Source organism: Grus americana, chromosome 2 (assembly GCF_028858705.1).
Source record: "Grus americana isolate bGruAme1 chromosome 2, bGruAme1.mat, whole genome shotgun sequence".
NCBI lineage: Eukaryota > Metazoa > Chordata > Aves > Gruiformes > Gruidae > Grus > Grus americana.
The window spans coordinates 150,555,514-150,578,642 of NC_072853.1; the positions used below are offsets into that span (position 1 = coordinate 150,555,514).

Sequence of the window (23,129 nt, forward strand, 5' to 3'; positions counted from 1 at the left end):
TAGTAAATTCAGGTACACTGGACAGTATGTCCAAAATAATAGGGACAATCTCAAAAGTAATTAATGAGTCCATGGTAAGACTCCATCTTAATAGTTCCATCTGCTTAATTGCTCACCTCTCCCGGTTATCTGATGCATGAAGGAGCTTTCTGCTGGCCTGGTGGGGAAGGCATCTGAAACCTTGGGTCAGAGGTTGGGGAGGCAACACAGCACTGAGGTGCATCCTTTCACCGTGACACCTCACCAACTCTGATGTTCCCTTGCTGTGACACAGTGCTACGGTCTCCCCTACCACGAACAGTCCTGATATGGATGCAGTTTGGTGACTGATCACAGGTGGCACGTGGCATTGCAGAGGGAGAGCAGGCTCACTGCACGGTGCTGCCAATGCACGCAGTACAGGTCGGGCTGCAATGGATTGTGCATCTAGAGCCACCTTGTGCTCAGAGGATAGGTTGAGTTGTGAGTGATCCAAGTTTGAGTACTGGAGCATTTTGGGGAAGGACATTTTAATCTCTGTCCCTTTTGATATATATCATGGTTCCCAGCCTCATGTGTCCTGCTGACATTGAAGAGGAGCTCAGCATGACCTTGAGTAGTTTTCCAAACTTTTGTAGATTACTTTTTTCTGGAGAAAAAAGTAGTCAGAATATCCTATTGCGTCTCTTCTTGCCCTGCATTAGCTATAAATGCTGTCTGAATCATTCTGCAAAAATGAAACAATTAATTAAAATAATTTAATTTGAAAGTATTCAAAAATAACATAATTTTCTTTCTGCCCTTAGCTTACTTTAAGCAATGAATCATAGCAGGACTTGTATTTGCCTTAGTCATTCTAGCATGCATCCATAATAAAGCTGCCTGCTTCACTGATTCAGATCAAAACCAGACTATTATTGTGTTGGCATTTCTGCATACCATATAGCATGACATTCACATGTTGCTTCTAAAAAGCATTTATTAGGGGACTGTGGCAGAAGCCAATGAAAGTAAAAGACTTTGAAGAAAGCTTTCTTCATGTCAAACTTGTCAAGCTTGTCAAACTGCTTTGAACCCAATCAAAGAAATAATTCCAAATTTTTCAAACCAGGGTTAGCAGGGATAAGATGGATTGCATTGACTTGAGCTGTGGAGTATTTTCATCATTGAATGTTTAATTCTTTGTTGAAGGCTTAGTCCTTAAAAACTTATTTTATGGGCCATGTGTGAATGAAAACCTTTGTGCTGTCCAGTAACAACAAAAAGAAATCATGTGTCCAAATGCTCTATCCAGGATAAGCTGTTCACTTGGTCTTTCAAATATTTTCTTTGACTAATTCACATAAAGATGTCACTGATGGCTTAAACATTACAGAAGCTTGACACAGAAAGCTGGTGTCATATGCCAGAGACACACAAAGCAAGAAAATAGCCCTTTCTGGCCAGCAAAGACTTCCTCTTGGTTGTCTCATGGGTCTCAAAATAGTCATCTCGTGAGGTTATTAGAAACCCTCTGGTCTCACCAGTGTATACTAAACCCCATTCATTTTTACCTGGAAGTTGAACCCAATGACTTGTTTGTACTGAAGTATTCCAGTCCTTAGGTATTTTAAATATTCTGTCCCATCAGCATAGATGTTCCAGAAACCCAGATAGTATTAACAGGAAAACCATGTCATATATCAAGGAGAGAAATCTCCAGAGTCAGTCAGACAGGGAAAAAATTCCTTTTTGGTTCTCAAAAGCAGCAGTCAGTTTGAAATCTAATATGTAAGGAAGGCAGCATCTAAGAAGAAGGACTTTCCTCACCAGCATGCTGCACCAGATTGTGTGTAGCTGCACAAATCCCTGAGGCTCCGGAGACGACTAGTTCCCCCATCTAAATACATCTGGCCAATTGTGCATCAGAAGAACAAATGTTCCCGTGCATCCCTTTCAGGAAACCAGCTGAAGCCCCGAAGCATGAGATTTGATTAGAATCATTGGCCTTGTGCCGCACTGAACGGTCAGGAGCATGTGGAGGGCAGGATGTGGAGGGCAGCCCGTGGTCGCCTGCTCTAGGGGGGGCCATGCAGAAAGGGTGCAGTCACAATCGTAGACTAAGGGAAGCTAGCGTGTGCTGCGACGCCATCCTGCCCAATCTCCTGTAATACGAAAGTTCTCGAATTTCTTAAAGAAAGAAGCTGTATTAAAACTTTTTGTTTCAAAAAGATTATATATCTCACAGATGTAGTGCATGTTCTGCTTTTTTTAGGTTGCTGTTTGCTGTTTTATTATCGGTATGTACCTTGCAGTGATTCTTTATCTGATTTAGGATTTTCATTTTGTTCCTTATATGCCTATTTTTAGGCATAAAAAGGCATTTATGCCTTTTCTTTGTCTTTAATCCTCATGGTGACTTTACTGCGAAAGCCACTGGACTTTGATTCCTTTAGTTTTCCATTTATATTGCCTCTATTGTTTATTTTATAGTATAGATTCACAGGTTTTATCCCCTTTTTACTCCATGCCTCTTAGTTTTATATTAAGCATGATGGGTTTTTTTATCTCCCAAGCAGTTCCTATACATGGTCTTCTGGATACTAAGTTTTTATCTTTCTGGAGTTGTAAAGGGTCATTGGGTTAGCTCTTGGATATGCCCTATTTCAATTAAAGATTGAAAAGATTGTAGTGTGTGTTTTCCTAAGTGTTTGGGAAATTCTAGTTTTCCAGTGGCCATTGTCTTGGCACTCTATTTCATTATTAAAACACTATGTGCAATAAGACAATACATAAAGACAAGGCATGTGGTCACAAAGGACATGGAGAAGACTGAGGCACTCAATGTCTTCTTTACCACAGTCTTTATTTGTAAGACTGGCCTTCAGGAATCCCAGGTCCCTGAAACCAGTGGAGGAGTCTGGAGAAAGGAAAACTTACCCTTTCAGGAGGGTAAGAAGATCAGGTTAAACAAACCGCACACGGACACGTCTGTGGGACCTGATGGGCTGCACCCAGGAGTGCTGAGGGAGCTTGCCAATGCCATAGCACGTCCATTGTTGATAATCTTCAAAAGGTCTTGGAGCTCAGAGCAGGTTCCTGAGGACTGTAAGAAAGTTATCGTCACTCCTATCAGGAAGGGCAAGAAGGAGGATTCGGTGAACTACAGGCTGGTCAGCCCCACTTTGAACTCTGGGAAGGTGATGGAGCAAATAATCCTGGAAATCATTTCCAAACATATGAAGGACAAGAAGGTGATTGGGAGTAGGCAGCATGGATTTATGAAAAGGAAATCATGCTTTATTGTAACGTAATCTAACACCTTTCAACATAAAATGCTGCTGAAAACTCTAAAGTTTTGGGTCCTCATTTCCACTTTGTTTCCTACTTACTTCCATCATATTGGTTCAGAACTGGATTTTAGTTCTAGATTTAATTTGAGCATTCATCACTGAGCAGAAGTTCTCAGGCATGCTTTTCAACATGCTTTTCAACAGCTCACCCAAAGAAATTATATTCCTTCTGTGCTCTTTTCATTTAAAAGTCTGGTTTTGAGGTCAGTTGATAGTCTATGAGGAATACTGAGTACTGACATTGTTTCAAAAAGGTTCTGAAACATGTCTTGTGAAGTCATTGAACCAACCAGTTGTGTCCTTATGGCCTGTTAGTAACATTTTCTATTAAATATGTTGATGTTTTCTATCCATGCTAAGGAATTAAACCTGGGAGAAGCTCTCTGATCTCCCTGTATGGTCTTAGTGGGGATGCCACCATACTTGCAGTAGAGTTGCATGTGGTTATGCACCTGGTGTGTTGTGACGTTCGCCATTTGGACTATCTGAATTGCTTTGTTTGAATCATGTTCTTTCCCTGTTGTCTTTTGTCATGGAGTATGAAGGAATTACATGTATTATTTTTTTAGCATTTTGTATGCATTTCAGCTGATCTGTCTGAAATTATCCTGTCTGGATATGTACCGTTACACAAATACAACCTGAAAGAAGGAAACAAAGAAATGAGGCAGTGTGAAAGATAACAGCAATTACAGAGGAGTTGAGTTATGACCCCACCATTGTTGTGTGGGAATTAGCTGTCAGCATCTTCACAACGATGACGGCTTCTTCTCAAAGTGAAAAGCCTTAAACCAGTAGGACAGGTTGCCTCCAGATTAGTAAAAAGGTGGAGTTGAGCAATTTGTGGGGGGACTGCCTTCACACCATCCCACAGAGAGGCAAGGAAGGAGAGGCCACTTTTTGCAGCAAACAGCATGGAATCAGGGATGCCAAAACATATCTGCCAGCAGGCTTAAGGGGAATGCAGTGTAAGATGCTGCTGCTGTTTTACATCTGTTTCTCTAGGAGATTTAAAAAATGTTGGGAAATAATGCAAAGCATTTCAGCCTGTTTAGATGTGCAAGGTTAACAGTGGGAGCAGCTTTTGGTCCAGAGACTAGCTTGAAGAATGATTGAGTTGCAGGTCCTTCATCAAAAGAAGGTGACAAAGCGGATGCTTTGGTAGGGAAGTGGACACTGAAGCCACAAATGAAGAAGGGTTATGGAAGAGGTAGCCAGAGGCAGTGTGACAGCTAGAGTGCAAGCCCTTTGGGGTAGGGTCTGTGTTTTTATGTATGAATTCAGTAGCGAGCGTGTTGGGAGTGCAGTCTCTCTGCTGCCTGCCGAATGTGAATTTAGTAGAATTTGCTAGGGCTTGCCATTCCCCCATTAACATCAGCCGGTAAAACGCGCGTACTTCTGTCACAGGACAGAATCATAAAACGATGTTGTACAGCCTCCCGATTTAGATTAGAACAGTGTGTGCTCAAATTGGGCGCTACTATGAGACAAATCTTTCCTAATAATAGGGAGCTCATTTCTGCACTGTTTTTCTTCTATTGAGTGCTAAGGTCCTAAGTAGGTGGCTTTACTTTCAATGTTATTCCAATATGCCAGTTTTTGCAATGAAAAGCTTGAATAATACTCAATTATTAGCAGTAAGACTGCTAATTTCCAGTTTTTATTAGTAAACTAATGCCTGAAAAAAAGAAAAAAGGAGAAAAAGAAGTGCCTTTTTCCAACTATATGCACAATATTTTCTTTTGGGTATTGCTACCATTAATGCACTTATTTATTAAGCTCTTTACTTTCATAAGATTTACAATTTGTATGTAATAAAACACCATTTTATGACATATTTTTAGATTTTCTTAGGAGAATATTTGACTCATTTTACAACAAAGCAGTAGTAAAGGGGAAGGGGGAGGAGCAAGATGGTTTTGTTAGAAAATATACAAGTTAAAAAAAGCTGGCCAGCTGTATGCTTGACTGGTTACTGAAATGCTGGAAGAAATGTTACTAAGTGTGGAATTACATCATCTTTCCTCTATACACAGAAAAAGCCCAAGGAAATATCATTTGTCATAAGACCTACACTCCATAATCTGAAATGCCACTTTACTGCTAAGAGCAAAAGGATAAAAAAACAAACAAACAAAAAGCCCACAAAAAAACCCAAGAGCCTAAAGAAAGTAGTGGTGAACAATTCAAATTAAATCAGCTTTTACTGAAGTAAAAAAGGGAGAGGAGGAAAAAATCCTTCAGTTTATTTAATAATTACAGTTCAAAGAGGAAAAAACCAACAGTGCATAGACAGAGAAGATCGTGCACATTAATGTTCCTTTTATATCTTGTTCCTTATTTCTACAGAAAGTTATGATTATTTATAAAATCTGACACTGGAATCATAAAAATGTAGTCAGTGCCTTCCTTTGCCTGCAGATCTGAATCCCTTTCCTCATCCAAGACTGCAAAAAAGAGCTTAGCACAGGGGACTCCCACAACACGTAGAAAGGGAGAGGGGAGAGTAGCCTCCTCTCCCTCCAAAACCAAGGATCATGTAATGATGTCCATTTGCATCACTGCAATGGTGACAGACCCATGGTGATGTGTGCTTACTCCTTGCTTTCTGAATGATGTGTTTTGCTGAGGGCTCGCAACAGCCACAGAGTCCATGAGCCGGAAGCTGGACCTCAGACAACTCCTTGAGGTAGCAAAAACAAAGACTCTGCTTAGCTGCGCCAAAGCAGGATTGCTGGACTTTGAGCTAAGACTCAGGTTGTCCTGCTTTCCATGGTGCAAACGCTGTGTATTGGACTTTCTGCAGGCACGGAGAGGGAAAGAGGTTCAACTTTCTCAAGACTGGAGTAGACTAGAGGGAGGCAGCCACAAAAGCCATGGTTGTGTTTGTCTTGAAGGAACAGACAGGATCTTTCTTGCTGCCTGATTTTCAGCAGTTATATTCATTTCTGTGAGGACAAACACAGATATTTTGTGAATCAGAGCTGAACACAGCTTTAGAGTGAAAAAACAGATCAAGCCCTCTATGGTTTCTTAACCACCACTGAAAAAACCCAAACCAATCAAATTCTACCTAGGCAGAGGTTTAGTTGGTATTTCCACTGGGCAGTTAATGTGAATTGCTCCTGTTACGAACCATCTGCAGGGTTTTCAGGAAGATAAGGTCAAGCGTGTTCAAACCAGACAGTACAGAGTTGAAAATGGCCAGTGGTGCTCACTGGAGCTTCATGTATTTCAGAATAATGAAATGGCACTCACAGAATGACTCTGAGTCTTTTTACTTTTTTAAAGAGAAAACAGGTGTATTTTTTAAGGCAAAATAAATGAGCTTCAGTGTCAACGAGGCCGAGGTTGGAACAAGAGCAGAACATAGCATCTTTCTTGCCATCCATGATATCGGCACTTTAGAATATGCCTCCGGTGGACCTTACAAATGGATGTGACTCATAAATCCATAATAGGTCAGGACTTGCTAGCGGAGGGGCTGTTTTTCTCCACATGTGGACCTCACAGTTGAGTGTGACTCATAAATCCCTAACAGTTCAGGACATGCTAGCTCAGGGGCTGGTTTTCTCCATGTGTTGTGCTCTCCCCTTTGCACACACTAGAGATATTTCCAACCACGACACCCTTGTCTTGTAAGGAAGAAAATTGGTGGCAGGCTGGTCAGAAGTGTGCTGCAGCCCACTCAGATTCCTAATATTTCAGAGTCTTTTAATTTAAAACCGTAAGGAATCTTTAGACTTCAGAGTTCACTTTCCAGCTCTTGGTCTGAAATAGTTAATTCCTTCAACTACAGCTCATGTTACAAAGCTGATTTGCAGGCATTTGATGTTGCTTTGAGAATGTGCTTTGAGCATGGAGAGACTTCTGTTTTTGTAAGAATTTTTGAGGTTTCACTGTTTTGTTGTTTCTTTTTTATGGCAGAGCAGCTAAGAGATGAGGATAAGTATCTTTTGTAGTGTTCAACCTGAAATATATAAATAAGGAAACAGAGGTCTAGTGTCAGTACTGAGCATTAAAAGAAAAAAAGAATCCGTGGAAGGTACAGTACATTCCCCCCTACCCCTAAAGTGCTTTACTGCTCTCCTAAAACAGGATAGAGAAAAACTGCAATTAGCCAGTCAAAATATATGGAGTCAGATTGCTAATGAAACACATCTGGGACTAAATCCCGGTCCCGCTGAAGTCACTGGAAATGAAGGATGCAGCTGAAGTGCTGGGTACCTTTGAGGACTGGGCCTCTCTTTCCAGAGAACTGGACAGATGTATTTGAGATTCGCCTGCAGAGGAAGTTGTAGCAGGACAAGACCAGGATGGCACCATTCAGAAGGGCTGTCTTGGGTGGAAATTGCAGTGGCTCTGATCGTGTCTTCCCTTCGTTCTGACAGGTGTGTCTGCTCAGCTGACCAGCACTCGTCTCCGTCGGAACACTTCGGTGGGCACCCCGTTCTGGATGGCTCCAGAGGTTAGATTCATGTTTCAAAACATTTTGTCAGTGATATTCAAGCTACCTCATTCTTCATTTCTTCTCTTTCTTTGCCTTTTTTCCTGACCACTGGACCTTTCACCAAATGAAATAGCAATGTCCTTTAAAAAAGTGGTTTAAACTTTTTTTCTTACATGTTTGCAAGGTTTAAGTTAAAATAGGGCTTATTTTTGAAATTACAAGAGTAGAGCCAGAGAGCAAGATGTTGAATTGCTTACTAATTAAAGAGGAGAGAGTACTACTGTTGATCCTTTCCAGCTCTGAACCCATAGGTATCTCATCTCCCCGTAGATGGAAGGAGCCCAGGGTGGTACTGTGATACATTATAGCTTTTATTTTTTGATTTCTGCACCTGGAAATTTTTTAATATTATATATCCATAGCTGACAGCAAGAAATGGAAGCGGTTATTATGAATAAATAAGGTATACTATGTGCCTTTGGTGATTTTTCTGGTCTGAAATTGAAGCATATAAAGATACATTTTAAGCTGAGGCAGGAAAAAGATTTCATTCTAAATAAGCTTACATACACTATTTGTGCAGGCACAAACACATGCATATACATGTATTTATATGCACACAAAACTACTCTGTTTATACACATCTATTTTTATAAACGTACTCTGCTAATACATATCGGTCTAGCCATGTAGCTAATGGGATACACATTGGTTTAGACCTGTAGCTAATGGGATGAAAAATTCTAGATTCATCTGGCATTGTGGATGAGCTGAAATGTATATGAAATGAAATATATTTGCCTTAATCAAGTGGCAAACACATTGTTGAGAAATCAGCTTCATCTTTGAATTGGCTGATTTGGCTGAATAAGGACCCAGCAGGGGACAGTGAATTCAACTTCTGCTTCCCTGCTTGTTTCACTTCAGAGAGAGGGTGGTATAGCTCCATTAGTTACTTTGCAGTAATAATCCATAGAAAAGAGATTTAGGGTTGCTGAGTTTCCTTCTACTTCCCTGAGCCATGGGATGCAGTTTTCCACCTTCAGCTGAAAAAGCCAAGGATTGGCACCCTTTTGTCAGATCAGGGAACATCTGGTCAGAGAACCTGCTTTCTCCAGTTTAAGCATTGCTTTTTTCCAACAAGAGGGTGCTTTAACTTGCTAAATGTGTGCAAGTCTGTTTTATTTCACCCAGTATCTCCATCCTGTAAGAGATTCCCCCAGCTGTGGGTGTACTCTTAAATTCGGACATTTGACTATCCAATGACCTTCCCAGTCTTTTACTCCAACAGGTGATTGCCTGTGAGCAGCAGCTAGATAGCTCCTATGATGCCAGATGTGATGCGTGGTCACTGGGTATTACTGCAATAGAGTTGGGAGATGGAGATCCACCCCTCGCTGATTTGCACCCTATGAGGGCACTCTTCAAAATACCGAGGTAATATCTTGATGTGTTAATTTCTTGTCGGGTTAGACTGAACTTTTTCCTTAACTGTTACTTTCTTCAAACTCAGACTGTATAAGTATGTGGAGTTTCTTGTATTGTTTATACCAGGAAGAGGTTGGAAATACTTTGTCCAGCTGTATTTTCTGCAGGCTCTGCTTCAACCATGTGCACTCTTTGAGAAGTTCAGAGCTGAGTGTGGCAACATTTGAGAAGAAGCCAAAAGGTCTTCTCCTGAACGGACTGCTGCCCAATATACATGAGCACAGGACTTAGCTAAGTCCTGTATATTCTGTTAGAGAATGACTTATGATAGAAATACAGAGTCTGAGTATGCCACTGTGCTGAACAGGCCCCATACCTGCCCTCAAGAGTTATCTCATGTCCTTTGAAGCAAAGTATTGTTCCACCACTCAGATACATTTAGGCTGCCACCTTTCATTAGCTTGTGCTGGTCCTGGCAGTTGCAGTGCTGCTGTCCTTGGGCAGTGCAAATAGCAGCTTCTTTCCTGTTTTCTTTGAAGCTGGAGATGAAAGTACCAAAAGTGCTACTTACAGCATTTCAAAGAACATCAATCTCAAAGTCTGTAGGGGATGATCATACAGTAGTTTGTGGATTTCACTCTCACAGTTGGACCAGTGCCACAAACAGTTGAGGCCACATAGTATACATCAGTGCCTCAAGTCCTTTTCAGCCAAGTCACCTGAATTAGTTTAAATTACTTTTAGGTTTAAGAAATCTTGGCTGGCTTGGCACTGAAGCAGACCATGAATGCTCTTCTCACCTTTACTTGTGATGAGAAAAGCAGTTACAAACTGCTCTGGTCAGTCACTTCAGCTAGGCCTTCAAAAAACCCATCTGGCTTATATCCTTAAAAATATTGGCCACCTTTCTGCCCTGGAGCAAATACAAGATCAATACCCTTTCATTCCATTAAGTAAAACCTGAAAGTGATAGAGTAAACATTAAACAGCACTTAAAGAAAAGCAGTTATGACACTGGATTGAAAAGAGACAGGAAAATCACCTTGTCTATAGGTCATTCCTTTCGTCTTCCTGACTATACTCAGTGAAAATGGCACCTCTGTTTGAATGGAAGTAGAGTGTTAAAACACTTTGAACCAAATTAACACCTGGAATAAACAGCTCTAACTCAACAGAAAAGAAAGTAATAGTATTTATTTACAATAGATCTGTATTTAGTCCTTCACGACTTCTGATTATCTTCTGATGAATGAGAAATAGTTAATAAAGAGCTAGTTCCTTCTGACACTTTGTTCAGCAAGTTTATTAATTAAGTCCTTCTGGGAAAACTCAAAATAGAATTTCTTTTAAAAAATCATCTTAAGAAAGTATATTGTTTTGGGCTTGAAAAGAGAAACTTGCCATTACAAGTGAATAGTGATTAATAGGTTCTTAGTTTCATTTCCGTTTATTGATTTGATTGAAAAAATTACAGTGATTCTTAGCTACGCTTGGTAGATCATCTCCATGCTATTTCTCCTTGTTAGTTATGTAAAGTAGGAGAACCAGTGAGGCATTGTACCATCTGCCCGTGCTCCTTTTACCAGTGGAAATCAATATCTTTTTGCAGTGGCCTTCTAAAACTCATTACTCAGCCTGCCTTCACACATTGGTTTTGTCAACTGAGTAGCTTATTAACTTATCATCACACTGACCTTTGCAGGAATCCTCCTCCAACACTACAGCAACCTGAACTGTGGTCACCCGAATTCAATGACTTCATTAACAAGTGAGTAACAACTGAGACCACTGTAGCTGAATATGGAACGTGTAAATGTCATGTGTAAAATATCTTTGTATACTCTGTGGAAAACTGTTGCTATTAATACTTTTCCTTAAAAACCTACTTTGTAAATCCAGTTTAACTTCCAAGTGAGGCTCTAGATTTAAAAATAAGATAACAACATTTTAACACAATTGATGTTTCTGTTTTTCTTAATTTAAAGAATGTTTAGTTTTAAAATGCAGTAATTCAACTTCTTGGACTCATCAATTCTGTGAAATCTTAACCATTTTCAGTACAGAACTGTTGTGATTAAGATGGATGTATTTATCATGGAGATATGAATGAACTACAGACAAGCATTTCAAAACTTAACAGCAATCCCTTAACGATCATATGCTTTTTCTGCCAGCACAGGTGCTTGACTAAAGATTATGAGAAGCGTCCGACAGTATCTAGTCTTTTGCAGCATGATTTTATTAAGCAAATTGAAGGAAAAGAAAACGTGCTACAAAGGCAACTCATGGAATTTATTGATGTTCATCAACAAATGGGAGTCACTGAAAAGGCAAGGTAAAAGTAGCTAAAAATTAGACCAGTTGGGACAATTTTGATACTTTCACTGTTTCAGAATGGCTGGCACTCAGAGAAAGATTCACCTCTTGTAACTTTAGCTGGCCAAAAACCAGAGAACTTAATCTTTGCGGTCCCCTATAGAGCCAATGGAAAGAGAAGGGTGTCATGATTCACACGTGGGATGAAACAGTCTTTAGAAGTGCCTCCCCTTTCTCCTGTGACTCAAGATGCAGATTAGGATCCCAGCTTTCAGAAAGTGGAGGTTAGGTGACGCTGTTTGGCATTTTCTTACTTTTGCATGGTCAGCTAATGTTTAGTTTAAGCAAGTATGCTAAAAATAACTATTCAGGTTCCTGCAAGAATTGGATGCTACTGACTGACTGAAGTGATAGTGATAGTGGTACCAGACCTTGTTTTGCAAACTTCAAATCTTATGTCTTATTGAATAGATACCTACTTTCTCCACTAGTATTTAGTAATATCAATTCTGAATAAATCACTTAACACCTAATGGCTTGTATTTAAAACAACTGAAAATGGCTTGGTTCAATTTTACAATTTAGAAAAAAACACCCAGTACACTGAAGTAATGTATCAGATGTTAAATGTAGTAGATGAGTATTGATGTACTGCTGGTGCAACTTCTCCTGTGCTTCAAGGTAAAGGATGACAATGTGGTTTTTTTAATGGAACATAAAATTTAAGACATTTGGTATTATCATCTGGAAATAATAGTAACTTATTATCTGAATCTGTGCCAAAAAAATACTTATTTATCTAAGGATGACATTTAAATGGCATGGTTAAACTATTAGCTGGGTGTGTAGTGTCCATATTTCAGTTTTGCAGTTTAAAATACTAACAAGTATGCTGATACTAGTTTAAATCTCATTTGCATTGATTTAACCAAATCTTTTCATATCCGAGATCAGTGAAGGTAGTATGAAAGACTGCAAGTAAAAATCACATTTTACAGTCACTATACTTATAATCACTTCAGTTTTAACATGTTTATTGACTACATTTGCTGGAAGATTGTCTTTCATAGCAGTGAATACATAAAAAGGTTAGCCTCCTGCTAGAAACAGCAAGAAAACCCATCTTAATATCTATTACTATATCTGTACAAGCAAGAAAAGCAGTCATTATTTTCCAATAGCTGAAATTGTAGTGAAGTATGTACATCATTTCACTTTAGAAGAAATTAGAATTCCACACCTGTAAAGCACGTTACTACAGAATGGCATTTGTTTTTTCTTCTGTTGAATGATAAAAAGATTCTACAAAGATCTTTGAATTCAGTAGTTATACTTTTTTAAAAGTCTTTAAATACTAATCAGATGTATCTTCTGACCTTCAATCTGCACAGAGCAAATGGTGTCAACAGAAGTCTGTACAGAAGTACCATGTAAATCTGATTCAGAATCAAGACAGAGGCTGTCTAGTGACAAGTCACCTGGAAAAGTCTCATCTTAAAATCTCCTGGCTTTCTTTTCTTGACTTTCAAGTTCTGGGCCTGTTTGTACGCTGGTGTGTTAGGGCCCGACTGTGGAATTCCTGAACTTTCACCAGTTGCTGGCAACTTTCCTTGTAAAGCTCCCTCCCCATTGCCAGCTCACGCTCGCTCAGCCCATAATTCGAAGGCATAGTTCTCCTGCTTGTTGGCACTGGGGGCAGGTAGTTTAAGGGATTAAAGAACCCTTCCCTCCACCCAGGAAGAAATCCTCATACCTGTGTCACGTTATGTAAATGGGCATGCCATATACACTCAAGAAATTTGGTAATGTCGACTTAAAGCTGAAGGTAAGGAATCCAGTTATTTTCTCAGTTTGTGTTTCCTCTCTTCAAATTACACTTTATTAATGAAAATTGTGTATTTCAAAAGAAAAAAATAAAATGCCCGGAAGTTAATAGCTGAGGTCCGTCCAGTTTTCCTATGGGCACTATTTCTGTTTTCACTCCAAATCAAATCACCCTCTTTGCCCAGCGTGCTGAGGTGTAATTTGGCTCTGACTGCCTTCTGCAGAGGGAGTCTGTTGTGGTTGTCATCCTTTCTTCTTGTTTGCTGAACGTGCAACTGGTATAGTTCAAAAAGAAGAGACTGTGTTAGGTTATGTCACGTTCTCTGAGGTTTTTGCAGAAGGCCAGATCCTCAGATCCAATCTTTATGCACCATCCTGTTCAGGAGGGGTGTGTGATCTCTAGACATACAGCGGAGCCACCCTACAGTCACCATTAGCACCATTGTTCCTGAGGTATTTTCTAACATTGATGAGTCACTGAGTCATTAGGACATTGCACTGGGCCCTCTGAACCTTCCCATTATTGTTACTATTCTAGTGAAGAGGAACTTACTGTTAGGTCATTGTGTTGCATCCTTTCCAAATACCTAGTAAGAGGAACAGAAACCACCAACCTCCTGAGTAACCAGAGAAACCTTCTCAACTCACACTGATAAAACTTTTAAACAGCAATATGCCATAGATCTGCTCCACACTTATTGAAGGTGATGGAAGATTGTACTGTTTTTTCAGAAGCCTCTGAACAGAGTCTTACAGCACTAACATGTCCTGTGCTACTTGAGGCTCAAACAGCACAAATACTGGCAATGAGCTTCATTACAAATTCCACTTTTTGACTTTGAGCAAATGCAATACATTTTTCTCTAAAGTCATCGCTTCTTTAGGCTAAAAAAACCCTGTTTGCAACTTCACCTTTCCTAGCTCAGATCTCAGGTTGAAGAAATTACGATGGGAAGAGCATGAGAAAATGTCCCTTGATAGATTAATATTTTCCCATAGCATCTTGACAGAAACATCTCTAAAATCTGCTTTTTGGAATGATGAAGTAAGCTATGGGAGATAAGTTCATGCTATGGAGGAGGTGAAGCAGGTGAAGTTGCATACTAAGTGTATTTAATTTGTGGCTTTGTTGTTTAGCATTTGGGTTCTCACTGAGCTGTGAATTCCTGGTGAGCAGAGTCACTTTCAGGACAAGGGTCTTGGGCTCCTGCAGGAGTTGCCTTTATCATGGCTGTGGCAAGAAAAGCGTGTTTCATTGTGCAGCTTCTTAAGGGGGTATTTGCCTCTTTTCAGAGTGGTTCATGACTTATAATCTTCTGATATTTCTTTTCCTTCAGTCTTTTCAAATTGATGAACCTTCAACTAAAAGAAAATAATCTTTTACATCCTAGTAGTATGATCTTGAGATTTTATACAAATAAACTTCATCCCATATCTGTTACTCTGGTCCTCAGGACCACCTAGCTCTTTAAATATAGTATTTCAATTCTTTTCTGTGTTGATAGTGACACAAAAAAAGCATGACAATGGAATTTATTGCACTATCTTTAGTGAAAATAAGACAAATTCTCTAATGAAGAACCAATCTCATTTGAGCCTGATCATTCCCCTTTGAACACTGCTTAAGTTTCCCCTTGTTTTTAGCCAATCCCTCAATCACATACTTACATTCTTGTAAGTCACATTATAGCTGTTAAAATTTATAATTAGTGATGAAAATAATTATTAGAAATGAGTGCTGCAGCATATACCCAAAAACTGTTCTAAAAATACACTTCTTGCTAGGCCAAATGAGGGAAAAAACCTGCATTGTAAAGAGTTTTACTTTACAACAGAAATAGCTGTCTTTGAAATGGCCTTCAGAACTGTCGCATCTACACCTGACAGTCAGGCTTGTAAGACTTTTATCTTGAGTTGTTTGGCTGTCTTAATCTTGACTGCTTTTACAATAATCTCTGCAGAAATATGCAATGATTAGTACAATGTGTATTTCCTGGGAATTATGACTCATTCCAGAATGAGCTGCATATGCAAGGGATATTCACTGCACCTAGATTTCAGCAACTGACTCTGGTCTCCAGGTTAAGACACTCATCTTTATATGCCCTCTAAATAAATATGGGAAAGAGATCCATTTTACTGCAGAGTGATTCAGAGGGTTTAGGCAAGCTGAATTACTCTCCTAAGAGTTTGTCCTTCTGTACTGGCCACATAGGGATAGCACTGCAATCCAGTGACAGGGTGCTAAACAGTTGCTCTATTTAACTATTTGGAAAGTTCAGGGAGGTAAGTTCATAGAAGTTCATGTACAACATGCACAAAGGTGGTTGTCAATTTATTCACCCCTATTAAAAGCAGGGAGTACTGTATAGTTTCCTTCTATGATTTCCCCTGATTGGGCAGACTTGTGTCATTTTCTGGGTGTTCTCTCTCTCTCTCTCTGACTCATCCTGCCAGTTGAAAGCAGCTGATAGCAATCCCTCAAGCTCAGCTCTGCAGGGCAGGCTGTACTGGAGAGTAGATCACCAGACTAGCTTGGCAAAGGCAGTCGGAGGAGCAGAGTAAGATAGCTCACATGGAGTCCAGTGCTGCCATGGTCAAGGTCTCCAGATGAAATCTGTAGCAGAGTAGGGGCTTAAACCTGAGGCTTTGGAGTGCCAGACTTGCCATTGAGCACTTCAAGCCACTTCTTCCTCTCCTGTAACTCAGTGTGAGCTTTGTTGTACCAACAAGGAGTGTATATTCCTGCACTGAGGACACTCCTGCGTAGGATGGCTATGCTGCAATCTGCTCTCACGTTGTAGAAGCAATAAAGAGTTTCTGGCAACATAGGCCTTGGAATAAGCAGACCTCCAGTCCCACACGCTTGTTGCTAATACACATCTTTATAGCAGAGTAAGAATGTGGTTCCAGTCTCCTTCTATACAATACAATGGGCAACAGCAGTGCCTGGATGGAGAACAGTTTATCTCCTGAAGCAAAACAGGAGAAAGAAGTTCCTCTGCATTCAGGACTCCCTGGGAGTAATGCTCTGCAACTGCTACTTTACTGTCGTATCAGTCCACTTGCTCAGCAACTCATTTCTCCTGAAGGTGGGACACCTCACCAGGCATCGCTTACTTTTGGAGCTTCGCCTTCATATTCTCGGTATCGTTGTCACTGTAGAGCACGGGCCTGAAGGCAATAAAGAATTAATCCCAAAGGGTCCTTTTAGAGGTCTCTTATTTGCTCAGTTAAGAACAGGTATTTTCCCCTGAAATTTGGCAGAGGATACAGCCATTTCGTGAGCCTATTATGAAAGACCAATAATCTGCAGGGCCCTGCAGGGCATGCAATTTTTTGCAGGGCAAGGTAAATCAACACAGACTTTGGCAAACAGATTTTGCAGACCAGGACATGACCCAACTGGCTGGACATGGGCCACCTCTGAATCGAAAGCCCCGTAGCTCTGCTGGGCAGCACTGTGCTCTCAGCAACATTGCATAAGGTTGAGCACCGCTCCCTGAGACTGCAGCCGGTGCTGTGCAGTCATTTAAACATAGAGGGAGCACAGGTTTGTCTGCAAAGCATTGTGCAGATACAGCTGGAGTCTATCAATACACTTTTCTACATTCAGGTACAGATTTTGCATAGATATAAGACGATAGTTTTATTTAAGCATCTGTTGAAGACAAAATTTTGATTTTAAGTGTGAATGAATATTGCTCTGTGCAGCCTCCAGAGAAGTGGAATCACCAGCAGTGACAGATCCTCTACAGGTTTCTCTGTGTCGCTTCTTTTCCATTTGTCATTTTCAATGCTATTTGTAACTGCTGGGAGGTTTACAGCTGTTCCCACCTTCACCTTACAGAAAACTGGATTATTTTTAGTTTCTTTTTTACACCCAGACTAAGGCCAGCCCTTTTGCTGTCACTTCTTAGTCTGTAGATAATTCTTCAGCCAGTTTAGGCAGAGAGTTCAACGGGGCATCATGAGTCACACTTCCCTTTTCATGGTATTTTTGGAACTATCAGAAATCTTTTAAATACATTCTGACACTTTGAAGAAGAAAAAGCTGCAGTTGCCTTATTTTGATTTAACTGAATCTTGAAAGATAAGCGGGGGGGTGTGAAGGAGGATGCACAGAAACAATGCTGCCTTGACTCATTTTCTTGTCCATACTGGGTTGATGTTTCTGGCCTTTAGCTGCTTGAATTGCTTGCCAAGCATAGCTGTAAGATCTAATGCCTCCAACAAATAATTTCTGAACGGAACAGAGAAAAATGGTTATTTCAGTTCACAATGTCTGTGTGCGTGACGATAATGAAATTTCAGCATTGATGTCAATGGCACTGATGTGGGGTTTTTAAGTGGTTGGAGTTTTAGCAAGTGAAGCGGTATAACTGCCCTTGAGGGGTCTGTGCCCTTTGACAGCAAAGCAGAAAAATATTGTGTTCTGCAAATCTGCCACTTTTGGAGCTTCCCCAAATCTGGTTTAACAAGCACTAGTGTTCTCATAACGTCAGCTGAAGAGGATTACAGGAGAATCAATTTTATGTAATTAAACTTCCCTGGCATAAGTAGAGATTGTTTCCTTAAAAATAAATAAATAAATAGAAAAGTCTCCATGACTGGAGCATTCCCCTCCCTTCCTGCAAGGCACTTGTTAACTTGTTACATTAAATGAAAAAATGGTAATTGAAACAAATCTTGGGAAATATCACACTCTCACTGATATGCAGTAACATTTAAAAAAAAACAAAAAAAGTGTATTCAATGTGTAACAATTACACCAGAAAAGGAAAGTGTAACTTGACAGATGTCTTGTTTTGGGTTTTCCTTAGGCAATGGAAAAAATAGAACAGCAGAGCTTGACATATTTCTGCAGTTCCTGTATCTTCCCCTCATGTACATGTTGATAGGTCTTTCTCAAAGTCATGCTGATGTGAAATGCATCCTCTGGACACAAAATGACCTTCATGCAGGAACAAAGGAGAAATTGTTTCAACTGTCCAAATTTAATTTTTCAAATGAAACTGTTAAAAATGAGTATAAATAGGAGCGTGGGTTATCGAGGGGACAGGTTTCTTTTGAGGGGGTAGGATTTTGCCTGCACCTCTGGCTTTGAATGCAGTAATATCTTTTAGCTGGTAAATGCAAATCAAGCACCAGCAGACCATGCAAGGCTGAAGACTTCATTTAACTCTTAATACTACCACATCATTTTTAATACAACCTGGGGGTGCATATAACCAAATATTGTCTCACCATGTTATTGCAAGGACAGTACTACAAGGACAACTCTCACAGTACAAATGGGTTCCAAAGGAAAGGGAAGAAGAGATCGGATCTACGAGAGGTGTGAATGCTTAGACCAGACCCACCCCTTTAGATGCTGCCTGCTTGTGTTCCTGTGTGTTTTCTGCTTCAACATATCTAAAAACATACCAAATTACAGTCCAGTTATGGATTTATTGCAGCAAAAGCTGCCTTTTTTCCCTCCACACTGTGCTCTCCTCCTGCATCTCTTTTTGTCTATTTGCACTGCTCATGTGCCCTCATGTTGCATGTTCTGTGTTGTGTGGCAGTAATAAGGCTCTGGTACTGCACTCTGTAGTATTGCCATTGCTTTTCACCTCCACATAATTCAGCCTCACCATCATCCTTACAACTGTATCTACACAGTCTTTTTTTGGCCTGTAGTACTGTAAATACTGAAAGAAAGAAAACATTTGGAAGCGGGTTGCTTTCCCATGTAGCTTCAGGGTCCTAACAACAGTTGGAGAATAGTCTGTAAAATAGCTGGGTGTAAAACTGGCAACACTTGGTCCTTCCCTTCCATCAGGGCAATGTCGATCCTGTTGATCCAAATTGTTCATTGAGCTTCCTGGTCACGTAGCCACCACGCTGGGTATTGGGCTGCAATATTGGCATAGAGAGCATGGAACTATGCTAGCTCTTGCAATGAAGTCTTACATGTTTGTGTCTTGATATTAAGGTCGCAGAATTAGTCAGCTGTGGTGGGTGTGAAAGTCCTGCCTTTGCCCTATGGACAATGGAAAGACTCCAGTGGCACTGGCACCTGCCTAAGGGGGGAAGAAACTGCTCCATTACTGGCACCTGGGTGAGGACAGGTCATTCTGTCACCCTCAGGGAACGATCAGTAGAGACAAGAGAAATTGAAAGCAAGTGCTAGATGAAGTGCACTTATGCCCGCACTTCCATCATTCAGATCTTGATTGCGGTCACAGTTTGGGAGGGCAGCATTTGTCTGTTTCTTCCAGCCCCTTTTCAGTCCTGGCAGTCAGCACCTAATGCCAGGCGGGTGTCTGCTTGACATTCTGCACCTGCATCCCACATCAGTGCACAGCTTGCGTGACCTGAAGTAGCACCCATGAAGTAAGTGATGATCGTGGAATGGGTACAGCCCATTAAACTCTGCATTAAATCTTACTGTGGGAATTCAGAAGTCTCTTAGCTTGCCCCATCAGCGTGATGTTCATTCATTCTAACTTTCCATCTTGATGCAGCTGCCCTTTTTTTCCTGTCCTCCGTTCACTCTATATTAAAGTTCTTGCCTGGCTAGAAAACACCTGTCTGTTTTTACTCATGCCATATGTCCAAATATCAAAATTAAATACAGGATTTCCCTGGTCTTGTCTGGAATCAAGACAACAGTTTTTCCTCGTGTCAGTTTACCAAGGTATATGTTCCATATATTTGAGAAGTGCCTACTTATAGTATCAAGGGGAGTGAGGTCATATCAGGAGATCAGAATTACTTGGTAGTCTTCCTGTGCTTGTGCCGTATTGCACATCTGAGCTTGATTTAGTTTGTGAACTCTGCTGTTACTTACGCAGTTTCCATTTCCCTGTTTTTCCCCATCTCATAAAGCAAGTATAACTAATGTGAACTGTAAACCTTGCATTTTCTGTTGTTTTTGCTTTGTTTAGCAATGCCTTTACTCTTGGATAGAGAATGATGCAAGTCTCCGGGATTTTTCTTGCTAATTTCTATAAAACTGCATAAAGTTTTCTTTGGTTTGGTTAAAAGAGAAAAGAAATTTCACTTTAAGACAAACTTAATTGAGGTTTAATCCTGATAAGAAAAAGATTTGAAATTTTGTTTCCTTATTTTGTATGATTTTTTTCCTGTAGAGTCCAAGAAAATTCTTGGTCAGGATGTATTTCACATACCCCAGTGGTTCTGTAGCACTTTGCTCTACCGTGTGGCCACCTCAGCCAGGCCTTAGAACATTGTAGTTGCTAAGCTAGAGATGTTTCCATCCTGAATGCTTTGTCTCCATCATCCTTGCCATACTATTTCATCACACACGTATACATAGGTTTTGTCCTATCCATAATTTTTATCTGGGTCATTTTTTTTTTTGCAGATATGTGCCAGAGTTTGACTGTTTCATGCTTTATAAATATATTCTTTTTTATCCCATACGGCATAGCTCCAGTCTTGCAGCTGATGTAGGGGTGTGATCAAGCAAGGATATGTGCAGTGAAAAAGTTCTTCATGGTATCAGTTGTGGGATCAAGCTATAGATTTTGAATTGTCAAGTAGAGGTGTGCTGCACTAAGAAGTTTTATCCTGTCCTGTTATTCAAACATTTGTGTGTTTGAATTGAGAAAAATGGAAAGCTGGAATGTTTTTGCTGAATTCTTTCAAGATGGTCAGAGATACAAGATCTGCTCTGTGTTTCCTTACATCAGGAAACTGCATGTCTGTCTTTTCTAGATTTGAACGTATTCATACAAAGAAGGGGAACTACAGTAAGTCACCAGTTTCAAACCAGGAAGAGGTAGATGATTTAGCAACCTTGGAGGTACTGGATGAGGTAAGAACCTCCTTTTTCATGTTCTCCTGAAGAGGGTTAATCACATATTAAAACACAATGGTGTGCTGTTGATTTTCAAATTCAACTATATTGTCGCATTTCAATTGTGTAAGTGTACAATGGCATTTTACCAGTTTATGCCAAATATTTTAGATGATATTTGCTGTATCAGGAATGGTTACAGCTCAGAGCTAAAACACCCTCTGCAGTTACAGCCTTAGCCGAGCAGTTTTGTAGCACCGTTTGCTTAACAGGATTTATATTGCTGGATTTTATTACAGCTAAATGTGTGGTGTGCAATGATGACCTGAAATTGGTTCAGGTCCAAGAACAAGCACCTTCTCCACTGTTGCTTGGACATCTAGAGTTGTCTTAAAGTAGCTTACCATACTCTCCTAGACTGGGTTCTCACTGACTGACTTTGGTGTGGAGATGCATTGAGATCAATTTATGTCAGCTGAGGCTCTGGCCTGTTCTGGTGAACTTTTGACAAAATTACTGATACAAATCTCACTGGTTTGTTAAAGTTTGAAAATGAGTCCACTAGGAGCAGGGGAAGATGCATAAGGGAGTGGGGAAGTCTGTTGTGTTTATGCTTTAAGCTTCAAAACCAGGAAGAAGAATGAGGCCACAGCACATTATCTGCAGGTCTTAGAGGCCATCAATGGCTGTAAACAAACTGTCATTCTTCTTCTTCTGCCAGGCTGTGCATAGACTATAATTCACATTCTGTTAACTGTAAAACTTCTCTGGTATATTGTGTCTTCGTCAGTCCAGAATACTAAATGTGGCTTTTGAGCTTATGAACTACACAATGCTATCATGCCGCAGAACATCTTCCATCATCCAAGAGCTTGGTTATAGTAACTTAATGTTTAGTTGATACTAATTGAGCTAATCCTAACTTCATCTACTGCCCAAAATTCAGATTTAAGCATTTTTTTTTGTATTGGGAATAGCCATATGCTAGCAAAACTGGGTTTTATCTTTTGCCATGAAGCATATAAACAATCTGAGCTAAAGAGAAGACACAAAAAAAGCAGACAAGCCCAAGTATATCCCATCTCCTCAGAGGCGGACCATTCTCAAGAAAGTCCTCAGGAAGCCTCCACCTAAAGGCATCATTTGACTATGTGATATTTCACTAAATCCAATTCAGTTTAAAACCTCTTTCACATATGAATGGCAGCTTCTCAGAACTGTCTCCTTTCCTCCATTCTGATTTTTCTTCCAGTTTAGATAGTCCCATCAGAAGAGCAAAACAGGAGACCTTCTATCAGTGCAAGAAATAATTTCAAAAAGGGCAGAAATTCCCCTCAAAAATTCTTTTAATGTGAATCTGGTTATGGCCAAAAGCAAGATAGCTTTCAAAACCAAGAAGGGAAGAGTTTATCAAGGCAATGGAAAATCAAGGTTTTCTCCTTATGTTTTCCTGTGAAGGAAATGTAACCTCTTCAGCTGTTGAGAATTCAAGTTTTAAGTGCATTAACCAGAACACAGCGTACAACACTGTGAACAGATGGATGTGGAGGGAAAGCAATTCCTTCTGTAGTCCTCTGCTGCTCATCGTTCTGTTCCAGTGGGAATAGGGTCTAAATATTTTCACGTGTACCTCAGAATAGTCTCAAGGCTGGTTTGAATTTCTTCATCCAGCTCTATGTCCTGGTTTGATTGGAAACCTAACCAGGCACTTTACATACCCAGCTCTTTACGCAGAAGAAGCTGAGGGAAATTATGTCAAGAAATTGGGTATGCCACTACTGGGCCCTTCTTTTTTCTTGGTTCAGGGAGAACTGGCTCTGCAGCAGCAAAGTACAATCACAGCAGAGACTGGTTGTTCATATAGAAAGATGCCTGATTGTTGACATTAATAGGATCCAAACAGTTGAACATCTGTGTCTTATCGTAACTGAGAGTAATGCAAGAGCAGCTGTAATGGCAGTTATGAATTCAAAGCATATGGCTCTTGCTTAAT

General features: G+C 40.2%; 1 protein-coding gene across 1 annotated transcript in view; it reads left to right on the top strand.

Moving 5' to 3' along the window:
• MYO3A (myosin IIIA) overlaps positions 1-23,129 on the top strand; it is a 121,633-nt gene that overhangs the window by 43,347 nt on the left and 55,157 nt on the right. The window contains exons 6-10 of the mRNA XM_054816423.1: positions 7,703-7,779; positions 9,053-9,198; positions 10,892-10,957; positions 11,369-11,524; positions 21,055-21,154. Coding sequence (XP_054672398.1) covers positions 7,703-7,779; positions 9,053-9,198; positions 10,892-10,957; positions 11,369-11,524; positions 21,055-21,154 — 545 coding nt within the window. The remainder of the gene's footprint in view (positions 1-7,702; positions 7,780-9,052; positions 9,199-10,891; positions 10,958-11,368; positions 11,525-21,054; positions 21,155-23,129) is intronic.